This window comes from Lynx canadensis, chromosome X (assembly GCF_007474595.2).
Source record: "Lynx canadensis isolate LIC74 chromosome X, mLynCan4.pri.v2, whole genome shotgun sequence".
NCBI lineage: Eukaryota > Metazoa > Chordata > Mammalia > Carnivora > Felidae > Lynx > Lynx canadensis.
This window is the reverse complement of record NC_044321.2, coordinates 69691425-69713909: the sequence shown is the minus strand read 5'-3', so window position 1 is coordinate 69713909 and position 22485 is coordinate 69691425. Positions and strand designations below refer to the sequence as shown.

Sequence of the window (22485 nt, the reverse complement as noted above, 5' to 3'; positions counted from 1 at the left end):
AAATATGATTCATACTTGTGGATTAGTATTTTACTTCTGTGGGAAAATATGCATCATCCTTAATTTCCTTTATTGGTTTGATAATGGTTGTATAATTCAACAGTTTCGATAATAGGAACTTAGCTGAAGGTCTAGAGGACTTTTTAAAAAATAAAATGAAATGTAGCATTAAATCTAGGACACAGAATGTTCTGTGTGTAAAAATAGATTAAGTGATAATAACATATTAACATGAGCCTTTTTCATTTTTCTTGTGATCTCCCTCCAAAGCTGTCAGGGCCCTGTGCCTAGTATTTATCTTAAGAGGCAGAGAAAGTCTCTTGCTACCCTTAGGAGAAACTTTGGTTAAGACAGAGACCTACTGTTAATTTTTCATATATAGGATCCCACATGCATAATTTTAGAAATGAAAATATCACCTTACATTTTATGTTCATGAATTTGGAGAATATTTTCAGAGATTCTTTATGTTTTCAAATTCTAAAACTTTAATACAGTTGGCTTTTTATTCTTATAATTCCAAAATTACTACAAATGAATACATATAAAATAGTTCTTCCATTTTGAAAATACAGAGATTAGATGAAGGGACACTTTCTGTTTTGTTGGATTTGTCTTGGGACAATTACATCCACACGTTATTTCTCTTGTGGGAACAACAGACGTGATAACCCTGAAGTCTGTTTTCTTGTTACGTTAGTTTTTAATTAAAGAAAACAGCTAGTTGAAGGCAATTACTTTCTGTGAAATGTAATGAAGATTTATTTTGGAAGTGACCTTCACTTTATTAGCCAAAGCAGTAATCAGAATTAATAGAATAATCAAATTATATACTAATAAATCATCATGCATAGTGTTGTCAAAAGTTCAGCTATTAATGGATCCCATTGTTTTGCACCTGTATTAAAAAAATTACAACTGCTGATTTCTACCTTGATAGGCACTGAAATTGCTTTTTTAAAGGCTATGTAGGATAGCCTTTTTTTGGCCTTTTACCAGCCAAAATTTTTCATAACTGTTAATTTATCTCTGATACAATTTGCTGTACCAGGGCAAAGTTGAAATTGAGTTCAATGTTGGTTTGCTCTTTCAGTAAAATCTGACTCACTGGAAGCACTACTCGATTAATTACAATTCTATTTGTTTAAATGTTAATGGCATCAGTTAGATTATACTCCAAAATACACAATTATCTCAGTAATGTGTTAGATGGATATTAGGTTGCTTTTGTAAATTTACTTGATCTTGTTATCAACAAGTAATTGAAATGGCAGTTTAATATTTGAAACTTACGGAAAAAAGTCATATCTCATGATAGACTTAGTGTTGCATGTTTCTCAGAAAGAATTTAGATAGATTCCCATGTTCTTTTTAACTTTAATTACAGTTGGGCAAATGGTAAATTTCCTTGCTGCTGAGCTTTGTATTCTTTTATGGTTGCGTGTATGGAAATGGTAGGTCTCCAGCATTCATGTTGTATAGTTGATAATACTTAAAAACAAGCTCTAACCATAGCTTTGTGCAGTCAAGCATTATACTGTCTCAGAGCCTATTACAATAAAGTGAATTTTGAAAAAATATCTAAGACTTTGTGAAGTTAAAAAACAAGTTGTTTTTTTTTAAATTAATGTGCAATTTAATTATTTTATATATTTTAAGGTGCCTTTTTTCCCCTCTAATTTAACAAAAGCAAGACATGTTCACAAGTGAGGAAAACTGTCTTTACTCGTAGTCATTAGGCAGACCTAGATATTAATTTCACATTAATGACCATTGCTTATTTTTCAAATTTGTATTTGTTAATTTCTTAACTCTACCAAATGTCTGAAAAGTATGAAGAGTAATTCTGTGTAAATAGTTATTAACTGAACTATAAATGTGTTAGTATTCTAATAAGAGGAATTCACAATAAGTTTTAAATTTTTATTTATCACAGGCCCTCATTTCATAGGTAGATTTTTTTTAATCTAAAAACGAAGCTGAGATAAATCTAGATTCACAGGCTTTCCCAAGATACCACTGTTACTTGTTATAGTCAGTTTGAAATGGAAACACCCTGCTTGTTTTCAAAAAAATAAATCGTGGCCACCTCAGAACATCAAATTCCTTTTTCTTTTCCCACATGTTCTAGAGCTAATAAAATGAGTGGATGCTCAGAATTTTGCCAGTTCAGTTAACATTTGCATTTTGTTGTCTTTGATTTCTTCTAGAAAATCTATATTTAATATTTTTATATACAACATCCTGAATAATAGTTGTTCAACACAGAACATTTGTGACAAAGTAAATCAAAATATAAAAGAAAACTTACTGAACAAATGAGTCATAGGTATTGCAATGACAGATGTCTACAGGGATCAGGCAGGTCATAGGAAGTGAAGTGGGCTGGAAGAAGATGGTTGAAGCAGTAGAAACCATGGATAACATTGAGCACAGGACACATCTAAAGAGAGAAGATGCTATGTGACCCTAAGTCTTAATTGAAGGCCTAGTGTTGCCAGATTTTCTCTTCTTCAAAGAAGCCAGAGATCCAGATTATTTATGCTAAAGTAACTTTTTTCTTTTAAACTGTGAGGTAATACAAAACTTATCTACAAGTAGATTTATTGCATGGATATCCAGTTGGTAACTCCTTGCTATAATAGGTAAATGACAGTTTTCATTTGTACATGTCAGAGAATGATATCTTTCGCCAAACTGATGTTTTAAAAAACTTATAGCCATTCCAAAATGCATCTTCATTATATTACTCATAGTTAGCAACCATGATATGTAGCCATGTATATATCACATCAGAAGTCTAGATTTGGATTTTGAGTTACTCTATAAATTGAGCACCCCTTAAGGAAACAAGCATTCCAGTGGTATTTTTCTTCTCATAAATCAACAGCCTGCTAAATCTGTGGTTAACTTTCGACTTTGTCCTAACTGCTGTGTTATTTCTTTTCACTTTCTTAGAGTTCTGCTTTCCTGAGTTTCTACTCTTCTGCCATGGTCAGGACTATAATCTCTAGCTGCTCTCCTGTTCCCACTATCTGCGTCAACATGGCACTTCCAGTCGCATTCTCTTATTTGTCACATCAGATGCAAACACCTGCCTTTTAGCCTATTCTGTAATAATTTTATCCTTTAGCTCCTTCCTGTCATTCCCATTTGTACACCCACTCAGTTATTTTGGTATCTGTGCACACTGTTACCTTTCTGCACTTTCTCATATTTTCCCACCTTTTAGGAGCTGTAACCAACCCCAACAGTCTGACCTGTTTGTCTTCGAGGCTTGACACAGGCCCAGCCATCAGATCTTCCACTATCTCTGGCTGCTAGAAGCTGTATGTTTTTACAGATATAATTTTTTTTATTTTTTTTAACGTTTATTTATTTTTGAGACCGAGAGAGACAGAGCATGAACGGGGGAGGGTCAGAGAGAGAGAGGGAGACACAGAATCTGAAACAGGCTCCAGGTTCTGAGCTGTCAGCACAGAGCCCGACGCAGGGCTCGAACTCACGAACCGCGAGATCATGACCTGAGCCGAAGTCGGACGCTTAACCGACTGAGCCACCCAGGCGCCCCGAAGCTGTATGTTTTTAGACAAGCAGTTTAACTTCTCAGGAACTTGGTCTAGCTGTTTTAAGGTTTCCTCTACTTTTGACATGCTGTAACTACTCTTCCAACACATGTTGATCTCTCTTTTCTTTCATTTCCCTTGTAATACTTCTAGTCTCTACCACAAAGTATATAGTCTTTAATTTTTCTTCAGTTGTTACATTTAATAATATCATTTTTCTCATGTACTTAACAGAGGGCTAAGTCTGTGCATCTTTTACTTTTGCATCTACTATGCAGCTAGTATAGAGCGGGTGGCTAGTTGGTTGATTCAACAATTCCAGTTTTATACATAGCCCTAGGTGAATCATGTTCCAGGTTAGTACCATTAACCTTTGAATTGAGAATGCTTGCAGGTCTTTCCTAGGATTTGCCTAACACAAATGACTGTCCTTCATATTACTTCACTGTATAAATTGATACATGCCAACCAAGGAGGGGGGAAATGAAAGTATTGGTGACTAAATGTCAGCACAGAGCCTGATGTGGGGCTTGAACTCACGAACCATGAGATCATTACCTGAGCTGAAATCAAGAGGCGGACACATGATTGCCTGAGCCACCCAGGTGCCCCAAACCAATGGACTTTAAAATAAGATAGTCTGGGGTGCTACGCTGGTTAAGTCTGTTAAGCCTCCAACTTTGGATCAGGTCATGAGCTCGCATTTCATAGATTGGAGCCCCACATTGGGCTCTGTGCTGACAGCTTATAGCCTGGAGCCTGCTTCAAACTTTGTGTCTCCCTCTCTTTCTGCCCCTTCCCTAGGAGGGGCAGTTAATCAGTTGATTGGGGGGTATGGAGAAGGTATAGAGGGTATACAGTTTAAAGAAGGAGCCCAGGAACCATTGAAGAATAAGGCTATTTGACCTGACAGTTAATTTTTTAATAAATAGCTAAAGGGTGAAATTGTTGAACATGTAACCTACAAGAAGAAAGAACCTGGTTTCTGTAAGATAATTATACATCAGCCATCTGACAGGGTTCTTTGAGGGGGTAAATAAGTAGTGAAGAAGGAGTCAGTGAACATTTAGATTTTCAGAAAGCCTTTGATAAGATTTTATACCAAAGACCACTTAAAGAATGTCCTCTCACCAATGGGATTGGGGATAATATTTAGTCATGCATAGAGATCTAGTTTAAACACAGGGAAAAAGATCTGGTTTAAATGAACTCTTATTTGCATGGGGAGATTTTTACAGTAGGCTCTCCCAAGAAATGTTTACAGTTGTTTTTTTTTTAACATTTTTAAAATGATTGTGGACAGTCTGCATTGTGACACTGAGCTGCTTCCCAATTTATAGTTGACACTGAGGACTTCTGGATAGTAAAATACTGAGCTGAAGATTATTAGTTGGAGGATTATTTCATAAGACAATGTGAGAAGGCAGGAAAATGGCATAAGTGACCATATCTCTAAGTAGATGGATCTGCACATATTTTTCAACCTATGAAGTGGGTTATTATGTGGACCTTGGAAAACATTAGCTTTGGGTATTCTTGTGTCTGCATTCAGAAAGACCCACTCTATACTGGATATATGTCATGAAGGGCATTACAAATAAAAGTATATTATTGTCCTGATTTAGAATTGATGCCTACTTACCTGTGTTATTGTACAATTTGAGTTTTGAAGACTAGACAGCAAGTGGATCAATGACTTAAGAATTATTAATATAAGAAATGAATAGATCATGTACAGAATGTCAAATCAGAGAAAGAGTTAGAAAAAAGAAATTAACCAAAAGAAATGTCACGGAGAGCCTAAGTAGATTTACTATAGACTTCTTTGCTATATCTTAAAACTTTGAACCTAGGGCTTTCTTTTGAATTTGAAAGATCTCTTTTTAAATAAATTTGCCTGGAGTTCCTTGGTAGCTCTGTTGGTTAACCTTTGACTATTGATTTCAGCTTAGGTCCTGATCTCACAGTCATAAGATCAAGCTCTGTGTCAGGCTCAGCGTGGAGCATGGATCCCACTTGGCATTTTCTCTCTCCCTCTCTCTCTGCCCCTCTCCCACTTGTGTGTGTGCCCTCTCTCTTTCTCTCTCTCTCTCAAAATAAATAACCTATAACTATAAATAAATCAATTAATTTGCTTAAGTAGATATGTGACAGATTTTAAAAAAAAACAAAAAACAAAACATGAAGGTGTTAGTCTGTGTGTTCAGACCAAAATGTTCAGTTTCATTAAGAGCTTATAGTATATTTATTTATTTTTTTTATTTTATTTTATTTTTTATATATATATGAAATTTATTGACAAATTGGTTTCCATACAACACCCAGTGCTCATCCCAAAAGGTGCCCTCCTCAATACCCATCACCCACCCTCCCCTCCCTCCCACCCCCCATCAACCCTCAGTTTGTTCTCAGTTTTTAACAGTCTCTTATGCTTTGGCTCTCTCCCACTCTAACCTCTTTTTTTTTTTTTTCCTTCCCCTCCCCCATGGGTTCCTGTTAAGTTTCTCAGGATCCACATAAGAGTGAAACCATATGGTATCTGTCTTTCTCTGTATGGCTTATTTCACTTAACATCACACTCTCCAGTTCCATCCACGTTGCTACAAAAGGCCATATTTCATTTTTTCTCATTGCCACATAGTATTCCATTGTGTATATATACCACAATTTCTTTATCCATTCATCAGTTGATGGACATTTAGGCTCTTTCCATAATTTGGCTATTGTTGAGAGTGCTGCTATGAACATTGGGGTACAAGTGCCCCTATGCATCAGTACTCCTGTATCCCTTGGATAAATTCCTAGCAGTGCTATTGCTGGGTCATAGGGTAGGTCTATTTTTAATTTTCTGAGGAACCTCCACACTGCTTTCCAGAGCGGCTGCACCAATTTGCATTCCCACCAACAGTGCAAGAGGGTTCCCGTTTCTCCACATCCTCTCCAGCATCTATAGTCTCCTGATTTGTTCATTTTGGCCACTCTGACTGGCGTGAGGTGATACCTGAGTGTGGTTTTGATTTGTATTTCCCTGATAAGGAGCGACGCTGAACATCTTTTCATGTGCCTGTTGGCCATCTGGATGTCTTCTTTAGAGAAGTGTCTATTCATGTTTTCTTCCCATTTCTTCACTGGGTTATTTGTTTTTCGGGTGTGGAGTTTGGTGAGCTCTTTATAGATTTTAGATACTAGCCCTTTGTCCGATATGTCATTTGCAAATATCTTTTCCCATTCCGTTGGTTGCCTTTTAGTTTTGTTGGTTGTTTCCTTTGCTGTGCAGAAGCTTTTTATCTTCATAAGGTCCCAGTAATTCACTTTTGCTTTTAATTCCCTTGCCTTTGGGGATGTGTCGAGTAAGAGATTGCTACGGCTGAGGTCAGAGAGGTCTTTTCCTGCTTTCTCCTCTAAGGTTCTGATGGTTTCCTGTCTCACATTTAGGTCCTTTATCCATTTTGAGTTTATTTTTGTAAATGGTGTGAGAAAGTGGTCTAGTTTCAACCTTCTGCATGTTGCTGTCCAGTTCTCCCAGCACCATTTGTTAAAGAGGCTGTCTTTTTTCCATTGGATGTTCTTTCCTGCTTTGTCAAAGATGAGTTGGCCATATGTTTGTGGGTCTAGTTCTGGGGTTTCTATTCTATTCCATTGGTCTGTGTGTCTGTTTTTTTGCCAGTACCATGCTGTCTTGATGATTACAGCTTTGTAGTAGAGGCTAAAGTCTGGGAAGAGCTTATAGTATATTTAAAGAATAGTCCAGAAACAGTGCTTTTCCATCAAAAGCTCCATTGATTGCAATAGGCTATATTGGAGAATCATTGAGTTAACATAGGGTTTCTGGTATACATCTGTACAGGGGAGCCATTCTACATGTGAAGTGTAGATACAGAGCCTAGGTTGTGACCCAAGCATATCAATTGACTTCCAGTATTTTTGGAAGGCTTTTTTTTTTTTAAGATTGAATGATGATTTTTTATTTTTTTAAAAAAATCCAGTATAATCAACTACAGTGTTATATTAGTTTCAAGTGTACAATATAGTGATTCACCAATTCTATACATTACTCAGTGCTTATCACACTAGGTATACTGTTAATTCCCTTCACTCATTTCACCCACCCACCCACAAAAGAAATAAAGGGAACTAAAGAGTGAAAATAAAAGGATTGAATGATGACTTGTATTCTATAATTTATACTAATTAATTTAGGGTCCCTGGTACAGTTATTAATGAAGATCTGTTTCTGTCATACAATACATAGTTTTATTGTGACTTTTCCTATAGAAGGTTAAATTTAAGGAGAGCTGGAAAAGCTGAAAAAAAATATATCATCTGCAGAATGTCACCAAGAACAGAGGAAGCTAGATATATGGCTTAGATCTATAAAATAGAGGCAATTTCTGGGAGTGAGTTTTCTGAAGGCTATGTATTGCTTTTTGACAGTTTTTTTCTAAGATAAGCATGATGATTATGCCTTTCAGGAATGACAGCAATGCCTAAAGGGTGATCTATCTGTCCACAACTTTTTCCAAGAGTGTAAAATTTGCATCAAATGCCCCATTGAACTTAGATACTTGTGACATAATTTCGAGTTATCAGCAGTGCTGTGTCTTTCCAGGTCCATGTTAACTTTTTTAAGGTCAGAAACTAGTGCCCTCCTATCTAGATATTCCTACTCAGAGTATTAAGTCATACAGGTAGTAAGTAGGGGAATCAACATAGGCACCTAGGCAATCTCAGTCTATAGATTATCACATTAATTTCACAACCATCTTCAAGAGATGATCTCTGTATAATTTGTACATCATGACTGAGATTATACACTTAACTTCTATTGACCATATAGTTTTGGTGATTGCTGCTTGCCAAACAAGTTCCTTTGGGTTCTATCACCATGACCAATATCAGGTAGGGCTTGCCAATTTGAACATACCGGATCACTGTCATTGAGGCCATGTTGTAATGGACCACTCATTTGAGATTTTTTTTTTAATTTTTGTTTTTGATGGTCTTGCTAAATAGTCTAAAACTTCATAGGTAATGAATCCTAAGAACTTATACCAAGGAATGAGGTGTGGCTTGGGAGTGTTATGAACATAACTGTTTCCTGAGGCTACAGGAGTCATTACCTATTATTTAGCTCTTGCTCTTAAGAAAGCACTTAGTTCTGGGCCAATAGGAAGTCTGTGCTGAGTTGGATGACTACCACTTGAGTTGCAGAGGGGATCTTGAGTAGGGGAATAGAAATGAAGCTGTCCAATTTCACATTCCCAGGAGACAGACTAACTGCAGCAACAATAATACTTCCCTTCCCCCTACTTCCTCCTAGAGGAAAGATACCAAATACCAAGAAGGGGAAAAAAAAAGGGATTGTAGTATAAGTAAACACATGACTAAGAAATATAAATATGTAACCAGTAAACATGATGTAATATAAATATGCAATATAAGTTTGTAACCCATAAACATGCTATATGCTGCATAATATATCTTACAACTATGCTTGTGTATTTAAGTATATAAAAATAAACATATACATACAAGAAGGCTTCCCCACATACATCTTTCTGGCCAGCAGACACTGGATAAACATGATAGAAAACTCAATGTTGTTTTAAATATAGTACTCTGATAAATGTATATGTCTCAGTATAGTTATAAGTAAATAAAACAGTTGAACTTTATATACATAGATGCAATCACTGAAGCTCAATTGTCTTAATTACTACTAAATGAACTTCTGCTTTCCCAGTACAACTTAATCTGGGTTGTCACTAAAGTACAGTGATAGGTCACTTGGAATTCTCTTTTAACAGACCTTTAATAGCATTTGGTAAAGTATTTCAAAGGTATTTTTGTAGTGACTTTTTGTAAAAACTATAAATATACTAAATATTTAGTATATTTGTAGTTTTTTTTGTTTTGTTTTTCTTTTTTTTTTTTTTTAGGCAAATCCCATAAAATGTATACTTGCTTGCCTCTGGGCCCCATAGTACCCTAAGGTAGGTGTACAGAGCTACCTTGCTAGGCATTATGTTAGACCCCAGGATGGGTAGTATGAATTCCACCAAAGCTGGGGCATAACTAGCATCTCAGTATTATTCACTGTTGTTGGTGGCTTAATTGTCCATCATTAAAGCTGTGTTAACTCTTAGGTCACTAGGCTGCCATTTAATGCACTGGAAAAAAACATGTCTTGTGGAACCTTATTACCTCCAAATAATTCATGGTAAAGTGTTTGCCTTTTTCTATTTGCAAATCTCTAGTTTGCCAATATACTTTATAAATTACCTCTTAAAACATGGATTGAAAAGTATTCATAATTTGCTCTAAATATTCTAAAGGTGAGTATTTCCATGGTTATTCCTACTGTGAACTTATGTTCTATGCAAAATGAAGTAGTCATAATCCATTTAATATGTACAGATAGAGAATAAACATGTACTTGTGAGTTAAAATGTGTAGAAATTGAGAAATTGTTATTCTTTGTAATAATCTTTGCAATTTGTGAAGAATTAGAGAGTAACTTGGACCATCTGACTCCATGTTGCTTTCTTTCATAATGCCAAAAAAAAAAAAAAGATGATACTGACAGTGAGGCAGTTTGTATGATCCTTAACAGGAAAGCCACTGGAACCATACTGCCTGAGTTTTCATTCAGCAATACCATTTACTAAATGACCTTGAGCAAGTCACTTAACCTCTCTTTGCCTCAGTTTCCAAGTCTGTACAACTCTGCCTATAGGATGCAATGTGTTAATACATGTTAAAGCTTTTGGCATATAGTGAGTACTCAATGCTGTGACGATTATTTGTATTGTTGTCATTGGCTTTTTGCCCCAAAGACCTGTGTGTAGCCAATTGTTATTTCCTAACTTCTATGTAAATGTCTATTTGAGTATGTGTTTTTTTTGTTTTGTTTTGTTTTGTTTTTGTTTAAGTAGGCTCCATACCTAGTATGGAGCTTGATCTCCTGACCCTGAGATCAAGAATTGAATGCTCCACCAACTGAGCCACCCAGGTGCTCCTGTAATTTGAGATTTAAATGCAGCTCTCAAAATACTGCTTGGTATTGTGCCTCTCATGCATGTTTTTTCTGAGACTGATTGCCACCAGTATTTCCTCAGTGACTCATTGCCAGCAAATAGCTCTCAGCCAAAATTTGTTTTCTTCAATTTTCTCATTTTCCCCTGCAATTTTTTCAAACTAACCAAATACAAGGTTGCTCGTTGGTGAGTCACAGACCAGGTAAGTTGTCATACAAAGGGAGGAGCAAATAAGATCATGGGGAAACTTCCAAAGCCCTGAGGACTCCTGGAGCAAATGTGAATGGTTTCCTTTTATTTATGGTTAAGATGAATATTTAGAATATTCTCAGGTCATGATCTCTCATGTGAGTTTGAGTCCTTCCTCAGGCTCTGTGCTAACAGCTCAAAGCCTGGAGCCTGCTTCAGATTCTGTGTCTCCCTGCGCGCGCGCTCTCTCTCTCTCTCTCTCTCTCTCTCTCTCTCTCTCTCTCACACACACACACACACAAATAAATAAACATTAAATTTAAAAAAAAAAAGGTTGAATATTTAGAGAAGACTTGTCATCCTCTGTAGAGGCAGACATAGGTCACAAATGGGCCTTAAAGAAACATGCCTATACATAGATTGTATGGAATGGAAATGAGGCTTATGCTTCTACTTGGGCAGAGACTTTAGTATTATAAAGAGGTAAAGGTAGTTAGTTGTCAGTCATTCTAGAGGTCACTCCATAGTCCATCTGTGCAGGTGTAAGTCAGGGGTTGCACTCAAACTGATCTGGGCTGGCTAGAGGTGTTCTCAGGGCAGTCGCTATGGCTTGAGGGGTAGTTTTGGTTTCCCTTTGCTTGAGTTAAGACATAAGATGGAAAGAAGAGCTTAAGGAAAAACGTGGGACAAAGGTCAGTGAGTACAAGCATGTGGGCAGTAAAGGTTAGGTCTTGAGGTCTAGTTGGTGACAAAGCCACTGGTTTTTGTCACTTGGACATAAAGGTATGTGAGGAAAACACAGATGTGAGAGAAAACAAATGCCATCATTGTGAACCACACATATTTTTCCCTAACAGGCATGACTGGAATGGAAAACCAATGAGAAGCAGCATGGAAAAAAAAATATTTATATATATATATATATATATATATATATATATATATATATACAATTATACACTTTGCAGTTGCATAAATTTATGGTAGATATCAAGTAATTCTTTCCAAGAGCACAAAATACTTCCTATGTTCTTGTTTAAAACTAAGAGGAAATTGGTTGGATTCTGACTGTATCTGATTATTGGACTTCTTCCTTTGTAATATTCACCATCATCTACACAAACCAATTCTTAACATTCTTTTACATTCTTGTGTTCCTTCCATATATGTCCACTATTAATTAAATCATGTTGAAAACCAGGCAATTTGTTGATTGCTTACTAAAATAAAGTTATAGCTGCCTCTATTTCATTTTATATTTAACTGTATTTTTCAGAGGCCTCTTTCTTTTACCCTAAAACTTAATAGAAATTAATTTTCAAACAAAGGGATACTTGATAATATATACTAAAGTAGAAATGTATTTCATAGTATAATATATAATGAAAGCAGGTCTTTGTAAAAAATTACCCTTAATTTTAGTTAAGAGGATTTCTCATGCTTTTGATAATGCCATAATAGTCTGTGACATAATATTTTGAATCTTTAAAAAATTTTTAAATTTATTTTTTTTTTATTTTTTTTTTAATTTATTTTTGGCACAGAGAGAGACAGAGCATGAACGGGGGAGGGGCAGAGAGAGAGGGAGACACAGAATCGAAAACAGGCTCCAGGCTCCGAGCCATCAGCCCAGAGCCTGACGCGGGGCTCGAACTCACGGACCGCGAGATCGTGACCTGGCTGAAGTCGGACGCTTAACCGACTGCGCCACCCAGGCGCCCCTAAATTTATTTTTTGAGAGAGAGAGAGAATGAGCAGTGGAGGGGACAGAGAGAGAGGGAGAGAGAATCACAAGCAGGCTCTGCACTGACAGTGCAGAGCCCAATGCGGGGCTTGAACTCACGAACGGTGATAATCATGACTTGAGCCAAAATCAGGAGTCGGTTGCTTAACCGACTGAGCCACGCAGATGCCCCTAATATTTTGATTTTTTAACATTATACAACTTCTTACTGATTCTGAACTCGATTCCCTGCTTTTCTTGGAATGTGGGAAGATATTTAAAAATTGTTTTTCCCTGAGGGGGGTAATTGGTGTGTGTGTGTGTGTGTGTGTGTGTGTGTGTGTGTGTGTGTGTGTAAAAACATGGACCAGTATGACTGAAATGAAAAACTATAGGTCAGTTGTAACAACTCAACTGTAGCTGCTTATCAGAAACTTGGAAACTCTGATGCTGCTACATACATAACAAAAAGATATCCCAGGCAAATGAGAATGCTGATTGTATAGTTTTTAACTTGATTTTCCATTTTGGGACCTTAGCCTAATTTAGCCTATTTATTTTTAGTGTGCCAGTAATATGTCATGTGCATGTGGCCTTTTTTAGTATCATCAGGAAATTAATGGTGAAGGTTGGGCTGATTATCTCAATCACGTCAATATCACTGTATCACTATTCCCCTACCAACAATAGGAGGTAGAATACTGCCTGGGAAATATAGCTAAACAGTCTAATAGATGATTTTTTTCTGACCCACTGTAGGATCTGTTGAGTACAGTGTCTCAAATAGTACCAGGTATACCTGAACAATTAATAAATATCATTCTATAATTTGGTATGTGACTGGAACAAGATTAGCAAGAAAGGAGAATATCTTGCAGCAAGTGTCCTGGGTAAAATTTGCATTCTAAAGGGTTTTTAAGCACATGAAATTATTCTTGCTTGCTCTAATGTGCCTTTTCTTGTATTCTAAATTTCTCAATGGAAAAAAAAAAAAAATCTATGTTGTCTTATAGCAGAATGAATTGTTACCTGACCTATCCTAACTAGCTTGGTCATGTTCACTAAAATGAATTGAATTTAGAAAGATAATAGAAGTATTATGCCATATAATGAATGCCACTTATCTCTATCATTGGTTTATATTTTTCATTATAATCTGATTATGAAATATTTCAAGAACACTTCAGAAAGTACAGAGAATAACATAAAGATCACCCATATCACCATTCACAGTTTTGTAATATCTTAACATTTTGTCATATTTGCTCTCAATATATTTTTTTAAGAAACTTGAACATTTGAAACTTCTGGGGTAACTTTTACTCCCTCTCTTCCCAGAGATAACTACTATCTTGAATTTGGTGTTTTTAATTCCCTTAAATGTATCTGCACTTTTAGTACATATATATGTATCCATAAATTATATATAGTAGTATTTTGCAGATGAAGTTTTGAAACTTGTTATAAATGATATCACTCTGGACGTATTCTTCCCCAACTTGCTATTATCACTCAATTTTTATGTTTTTGCCATTTATCTATGTTCATAGATAAGGATGGAGTTCATTTAATTTGCTTATAGTATCCCATTGTACAATGTGAAAGGTTAAGGCAACTGTGCAGTTAGAGGGTGCGGTCCCCATAAGACTGCCCATATTTCAGCTACCCCAAACCATTTGTTGAGTCAGTTAATTCTAAGGGTAAGGTATTTTTCTTCATCTGTTGTATAATACTAGATTATAAACTCAACAAAAGGGGACTCTATCTGTGGCAATTTCATGTGGCCTCGTATCACTCCAGAAAGTTATAGCAATTGCTTCCACCAAGTCTCTAGAGGTACTAGTGATTCAGAGCCACTTTTCATGGTATTTTATTAAGGGTTTCTTGGATCATGTGGTACGATTTCAAATCCCCCACCTGTGTGAGGACAGACCATTGGTTATAAATACAGAGGTATAATTTTCCTCTACCCAAGGCTTTAGATAAAACAGGTTTTGTGTTCTCCCTCTTATAGTAAGTGAATTTTCCCCCCATCACCTTTTCACTGAAATGTAGTCCTTTAAGGATGAAGACATTATGAGAGAATATCTCATTTTCTACTCCCTGCCTTATTTGGATCCTAAGGCCTCTCCTGTACCTACGTGGACATCAGAATCCAAGCCCTTAGATTCATGAGATCAGCAAACTCCTTAGAACTTCTGCAACATTAACTCATGTGCTTACTGCTCTAGTTTTCATTTTCCAATGTAGTTTTGCTTATGTTTATGGTAAGCAAAATCTCCAGGGGTCTCCCACAGTCTTCCCTGCTTATTTCCTTCTTAACACTTCTCTGTGGTCACTTCTGTTGGGGGACTCATACATTACCCCTTGATGCTATTTGTAGCCTTTGTATCTTAGGAAGTTAGTAGGTGGCTTGAGGGAATAGCTTCGCTTTGCTTAGGGACGCTTTTGGCTTGGTCATAACTCTAGGCTTGCACATTGTGTTATTAACAGTAGTACCTCTTGATGCATCAAAATTACTAATCTTCTGAGGGATTCTTAATTCCATGGCAGAGAAAATAACAAGTTATCAAAATCCTTTTTCTGTAAGATCAGGTTTTAAATGTAAGATATTTAAAAGAAAATAATGCTGCCTTAATGTTCAATTCAAGAATCCTAATTCACACTTTCCTATTCTATTCCCAGGATGTGTGCTGTGTTTGGTGGAATCTATTGTCTTCGCCATTCAGTCCAGTGCCTTGTTGTGGACAAAGAATCCAGAAAGTAAGGATGATATAAGTTACATTCCTATAGCCACACCCCAAGCACAGGTGAAAAATGCTAAAGTCAATTTAAAAAAAAAAACAAAAAACATGATTCTTCAAAGATCGTCCTTGGCATTAATAACATATCAACCTTGATTAAAAGTAATTTGTGTTTAGACCCTCGAGAACAAAGAAAGTTCAGAATATAGAGAAACTAAATTAATTTCCCTGCAATGTAACTACAGCTCCTGATCATCCAAGCTTGGAAGACAAATCATTTCAGCCTCCCGGGGTGGGTGGTGAGTGATGTTAGTTTTCCTTGTGGCCTTACCTCCTCTAATTGATTTTTATCAGATGACAACAAAGCCCTCTGCTATTGCATTTTTAAAAATGGAGCTCACCTAAAGACTCATCAAATTAATCTCTGCTGATAATGCATGTCACTCCCAAGAGAAGACACTTTAATGATTTTTTTTAGGTAGAATGTTGTCATTAAACTATGCTGACCTGTTACCTGAGGATCAATTCTTTTATAATCATTTTAGGCCTGCAGACTGGCTTAGGATTGAAATAAGAATTTACGTGCTTTTAAAAAATGCTGAGAATGTGTATTTATCTCTATGTTTTTACATTTCAATTATATTTTTCTAGGATTTATTATTTAGTTACTAAGATACACTCTTGTCTGAATTACACTAAGTAGTAGTCTTTGATTTCTAGGTTTTACATTAAAACAGGATGAAGTTTTAGGAGCTGTTTAAATTGCTATGTATTTTTATTTCTAGTTACGTGTTAAGCATCTACAAACCTATATCTCTTGTATGACTTTTTTAGGGGTATATAAAGAAATAGTATTGTTCAGGCCATAACATACTTTAATATTTTCATCAGGAAGCTTAAAACTATAAAATTTAAGCTGTTTAATTTTACAGTAATTTTGTATAGTCTAAGTGGCATAATTTCTTATAGACTAGTTATAACACCAGTGTATTTTTTTTAAATTTTTTTTTCAACGTTTATTTATTTTTGGGACAGAGAGAAACAGAGCATGAACGGGGGAGGGGCAGAGAGAGAGGGAGACGCAGAATCGGAAACAGGCTCCAGGCTCTGAGCCATCAGCCCAGAGCCCGACGCGGGGCTCGAACTCACGGACCGCGAGATCATGACCTGGCTGAAGTCGGACGCTTAACCGACTGCGCCACCCAGGTGCCCCAACACCAGTGTATTTTGAGATATCGTAGAGAGAAATTCAAGTCTAAAACATGTAATATTTAAGCAGTGACTTTGCTTTAGAAAGTAATTCTCTAGTATAAGATATAGACACACAGCTTAAAGGCTTGTAAAGTACTTTTAGCACCTTAATGCAAAGGTACTACATAAATGAAAAATGATAATCTGTCCTGAAAAATCTATCTTTGAAGACCCAGGATATTCATATTCTGGGTCATGAATTACTTTGTGGAGGATGAGGAAGGAATTTTTAATCCTCTTAGAGTCATTTTTCCTTATACATTCATATTGAATCATGAATGTGTTCCCATGATGGAAAGCCTGATAATGAATTGTTTATATCGTACTTATTTACTCAGATCCTGTTACCTTTTTGGGGCCCCTTCCAGGTGTACCTGTTGCTCTTAGTGACATGAAAAAGTTACATGGCTCATATTATGTTTCTTTTTAATGGATACCTTAGTACAATAATAGCATTAATTTACCTTAACATTGACTTAGTTTTTATTATAGACTTTGAACAGAGGAAATCTTCTTTATGATCTGCTACAGATTTCAGTTGCAACAGAGAGCTGAGGACTAAGGGTCTAAAGACCAAACTTCGGTAATTTTCAAATTTTAATGTGCCTGAGAATCACCAGGTGAACATGTTTTGGTTTTGTTTATTTAAAGGAGATTTCTGTGCCTCACCCTCACAGAGTGAAATTGGATACTGTGCTTAGAATGGAGCCGTGGAATTTGCAGTTTTGAGAACACCCCAAAAGAATCTAATATAGGTCCTCCTTAGATGACACTAAGAAACACTGATCTGTAAATGTAAAGTTCAGGAGTTAGCCAGTGTTCCAAGATAGACTGAGGGCTCTAGATCTTAATTCATTCTAAGCCCCTATCAAGGTGAACCTTCCAGATCTACTGGAGTCAATATAAATTTTATTGTTTTCTGTTTTCTGTTATTTTCATTAAGCTATAAATGTTTTTATTTCCCCCAAGGTTTCATTTAAATTCCAGATAGTTAACATAAAGTGCAATATTAGTGTCAGGTGTAGAATTTAGGGATTCATCACTAACCATGCAGCACCCAGTGTACCAAATGCCCTCCTAATGCCCATCACCTGTTTAAATCCTCCAACCTCCCTTCTAGTAACCATATACTTGAGTCTGTTTCTTGGTTTGCCTGTCTCTTTTATTTCCCTGCTATGTTCATATGTTGTTTCTTAAATTCCACATATGAGTGAAATCAAATGGTGTTTGTCTTTATCTGACTGAGCTACATACATGTCATTGAAAACAGCAAGATTTTGTTCTTTTTATGGCTGAGTAGTATTCCATTGTGTGTGTGTGTGCATGTGTGTATATACACATATTCTTTATCTATCTGTTCTTTATCCATTCATCAGTTGATGGACATTTGGGCTCTTTCCATAATTTGGCTATTGTTGGTAATGCTGCTATAAACATTGGGGTGCATGTGTCACTTCAAATCAGTATTTTTTATTCTTTGGATAAATACCTAGTAGTACAGTTGCTGGATCATAAGGTAGTTCTGTTTGTAACTTTTTGAAAAACCTCCATACTGTTTTCCAGAGTGGCTGCACCAGTTTGCATTCCCACCAACAGTGCAAGAGGGTTCCCCTTTGTCCACATCCTCACCAACACTTCTTGTTTCCTCTGTTGTTAATTTTAGCCATTCTGATTGGTGTGAGGTGATATCTCCTTGTAGTTTTAATTTCTATTTCCCTGATGATGTGTGATGTTGAGCATCTTTTCATGTATCTGTTGGCCATCTGTGTGTCTTCTTTGGAAAAATGTCTATTCATGTCTTTTGCCCATTTTTTACCTGGGTTATTTTTTTTTTTTTTAAAGATTGTCTAATTTGTGGGCCACCTTGGTGGCTCAGTTGGTTAAGTGGCTGACTCTGGATTTTGGTTCAAGTCATGAACTCATGGTTTGTGAGTTTGAGCCCCATATCGATCTCTGTGCTGACAGTGTGGAGCCTGCTTGGGATTCTCTCTCTTCCTCCCTCTCTGCCCTTCCCCTGTTCTTTCTCTCTCTCTCTCCCTCTATCAAAACAAATAAATACACTTAAAAAAAAGATTGCCTAATTTGTTGGCACACAGTTTTTCATAACACTCTCTTATAATTGTATTTTTGTCATGTCTGTTGTTATTTCTCCTCATTTGTGACTTTCTTTATAGGGTGTTTTCTCCTTTCTTTTTGATAACTCTGGGAAGAGGTTTATCAATTTTGTTAATTTTTTCAAAGAAGCAGCTCCTGGCTTCATTGATCTGTTCTAATGCTTTTTTGTTTGTTTGTTTTGTTTTGTTTTGTTTTTGTTTTTAGTTTTTATATCATTTATTTCTGCTCTATTCTTTTTTATTTCTCTTTTGCTGACTTGATGCTTTGTTATTCTTGTAGCTCCTTTAGGTGTAAGGTTAGGTTGTTTATTTGAGATTTTTCTTGCTTCTTGCAGTAGGCCTGTATTGTAATATATTTCCCTCTTGTGACCACTTTTGCCGCATCCTAAAGGTTTGGACTGTCATGTTTTTATTTTAATTTGTTTCATCAATTTCTTCTTTGATTTCCTGGTTGACCCATTCATTGTTTAGCGGTGTGTTGTTTAGCCTCCTCCATGTATTTGTGTGGGTTTTTTTTTTTTTTTTTTTTTTGTGATTGACAACAATTTTATAGTGTTGTGATCTGAAAATATGTATGGTATATGATCTTGATACTTTGGGGTTTGTTGAGGCCTGATTTGTAACCTAGTATGTGATCTGTTCTGGAGAGTGTCCCTTGTGCACTTGAAAAGAATGTGTATTCTGCTGCTTTAGGATGAAATGATTTGAATATATCTGTTAAGTCATCTGGTCCAGTGTGTCATTCAAAGCCACTGTTTCTTTGTTGATGTTCTGCTGAGGTGATCTGTCCATTGATATAAGTGGGGTGTTAAAGTCCCCTACTATTATTGTATTATTATCAATGAGTTTCTTTATATTGTTTTATATATTTGGGTGTTCCAAGTTGGGAGCATAAATATTTAAAATTGGTAGATCTTTTTGTTAGATTGTCCCTTTTTTATGATATAGTGCCCTTCATCTCTTGTTATAGTCTTTGGTTTAAATCTATTTTGTCTGATACAAGTATTGCTACTTTGGCTTTCATTTGACTTCCTTTTGCATGGCAAATATTTCTGCATCCCCTCACTCTAAATATCCAGGTAACTTTAGATATAATATAAATTTCTTGTAGGAAGCATGTAGATGAGTCTTGGTTTTTTATCCATTCTGACACTCTATATCTTTAGATTGGAGCATTTAGTCCATTTACATTGAGAGTAATTATTTAGAGATATCTATTCAGTGCCATTTTATTACTTGTTTTATCATTGTTTCTCAAGATTTTCTCTGTTCCTTTTTAGTCTTTGTTACTTTAGGTTTGTCCTTCCCACTCAAAGAATCTCCTTTAATATTTTTGACAGGCTGGTGTTCTGGTCACGAACTCCTTTAGTTTTTGTTTGTCTGGGAAACTATCTCTCCTTCTAATGTGAATGATAGCATTGCTGGATAGAGTATTCTTTGCTGCAGTTTTTCCCATTCTGCATTTTGAATGTATCATTTCACTCCCTTCTAGTTTGCCAAATCTCTAGAGAGATATACAGCTAGCCTTATGGGTCTTCCTTGGAAAGTTGGGGACTTCTTTTTTCTTGCTGCTTTGATGAGTTTTTTTCTTTCTAGCTATGTTTTACAAATTTAATTACAATATGTCTTGGTGTTTGTCTGCTTTTGTTGATTTTGATAGGAGTTCTTTGTGCCTCCTGGATCTGGATGTCTGTTTCCTTCTCCAGATTAAGGAAGTTTTCAGCCATTATTTCTGCAAATAAATTTTCTACTCCACTTTCTCATTTTATTCCAGGACTCCTATGATCTGGATATTATTTGATAGAGTCACAGAGGTCCCTAAATCTTTTCTTGTGATCCATAATCCTTTTGTCTCTTTTGTTCAGCTTCACTGTTTTCCATTATTCTGTCTTCTATATTACTTATTTGTTCCTCTGCTTCTTTTATCATTGTTGTCATTACATCCAGTCTGTTTAGAATCTATCTCAGTACTGCATTTTTCATTTCTGATTGTTTTTTAACTCTTTTATTTCTGTGGTAAGGATCTCCCTGAAATCTTCCATTCTTTCATCAAGCCCAGTCTGCATCCTTATGATTGTTGCTTTAAATTCTTTATTCAGGTATATTAGTTTTTCTATTTTGCATAGATCTCTGGCCATGACCTTTTATTGTTTCCTTTGGGATGGATTTTTCCATCTTGGCATTTTGTCCAAGTCTCTGTTTTCTTCTCTGTGTTAGAAAAGCCTGTTATGTTTCCTTCTTCTGAGAGCAGTGGCTTTATGAAGAAGAGGTCATATAGTGTCCAACACCTGGTGCTTCAGGAGTGTATCTGGTGTATTCTGGGTGCACTCTGATGCTGTGTTTTGGCTGCTCTGTCCTTCAGGCCAGTGGTCTACAGAGGCTCTACTTACCTGCAGTGGCCAGCTTGTGGTGAGTTTTAAGTAGATATGCTGTGGTCTGCTTGTTAAATGAGACCTGTTGCTGCTTCTACTATAAACTGACACCTTATAGAATTCTCTGTTCAGGAAATGTGGTATTTGCAAGGGTTCCTGTGAGTCTTCTGGGTAAGGGGCCTGCTGTGCTGGGACTTTGGCACACTTGCCAAGAAAGCTGTAGCAGCAGTGAGCAGAGAGCAGCGGGGTAGCACTTGGTGTAAGAAGGTTAGGCAGACACTGTTGGAGCTGTGCTTTTTATTGAAACTTACTTATACTGAGGGGCAGGTGAAGGAATTGGCACCAGCCAGCTCCTTTGTCCTCAGAGAAGGGTCTCAGTGCTTGCTGCTCTCAGGGAAGCACTCCCAGAAGATCAAATAATCTCTGTTCATATGTCCCAGGCATTTTTCAGATCATCATTTTCATACTGTCTCTGGATTGCTTCACTGCCTGGAGGAGCACAGTGCACTTTGGGCTTCATCCCAGCCAAGCCTGCTGAGTTTTAAAACTCCAAACCTATGGGAAGTGCTGTGGCAGGAACTTGAGCTGGTCTCTGGAAGAAGGGCAGTCACACAGAGGCAGGGGTGTGGGATTTTGAGCAATCTAGCTAAACAGCTAGTGTCAGGATGAAAAGCCCTTAGGAGGTGTCTCTGTGCCTATGCTGACGGCAGGGGAAGGCAATGGCTACCAGTGGGTCCTTTTTTGCCACCTCTCACAGATGCGCTCCAAGAGGAGAGAACAGTCTCCTGTGTGCCTTAAGAGATTCTCACATTGAGCTGTCTGCCCCTGGATTGGATGCCTGCCTTCTCTCCAGGAATAAGCCAGTGCTCTCAGGGTTCTATCCCAGTTAATCCTGTAGACCTCTAAAACTCCAGTCTTTAAGCCTGGCTGGCTGCAAAACTCATGAAAATCAACCCCTTTCATTTTCCCAGCCATTGACTTTGGGAAAGTGTCCTGCTTATGTGTTCTCCTGTGTACTCTTCTTTTTCTCTTGCCTTTCTCCGTGATCACAGCTTCCTCCCCTCCACAGCACTTGCGATCTGCTTCTTCCCCAAACCATGTCTTTGTACTTCCTTTCTTCCTCGATGTGGCCTCTTCCCCTCTAGTTGTGGAATTTGTTCTGTCACTCCTCTGTTCAATTTCTTAGGTATTCAGAATGATATGATAGTTCCCTATTTGTGTTCAGGGAATGAGAGAAGCCTCGGGTCCTACTACTACACAGCCATCAAAATCCTCTCCTGAATTTTAGTTTAGTTTATTTTAATTTATTTCAATTAGTTATTTGTTTATTTAAGTAGGCTTCACATCCAGCATGGAGCCCAACACGGGTCTTGAACTCACAACCTTGAGATCAAGATCTGAGCTGAGACCCAGAATTGGATGCTTAACCAACTGAGCCACCACCTAGGCCCTTCCTCTCTTGAATTTTAAACAGCGGACTGCTACTTAT

At 36.8% G+C, this 22485-nt stretch overlaps 1 protein-coding gene across 2 annotated transcripts in view; it reads left to right on the top strand.

Moving 5' to 3' along the window:
- Positions 1-22485, top strand: part of CHM (CHM Rab escort protein) — a 272466-nt gene that overhangs the window by 144153 nt on the left and 105828 nt on the right. For both annotated transcript variants that reach the window (XM_030305231.1, XM_032592095.1), the window contains exon 9: positions 15201-15278. In XM_030305231.1, the coding sequence (XP_030161091.1) occupies positions 15201-15278 (78 nt within the window). The remainder of the gene's footprint in view (positions 1-15200; positions 15279-22485) is intronic.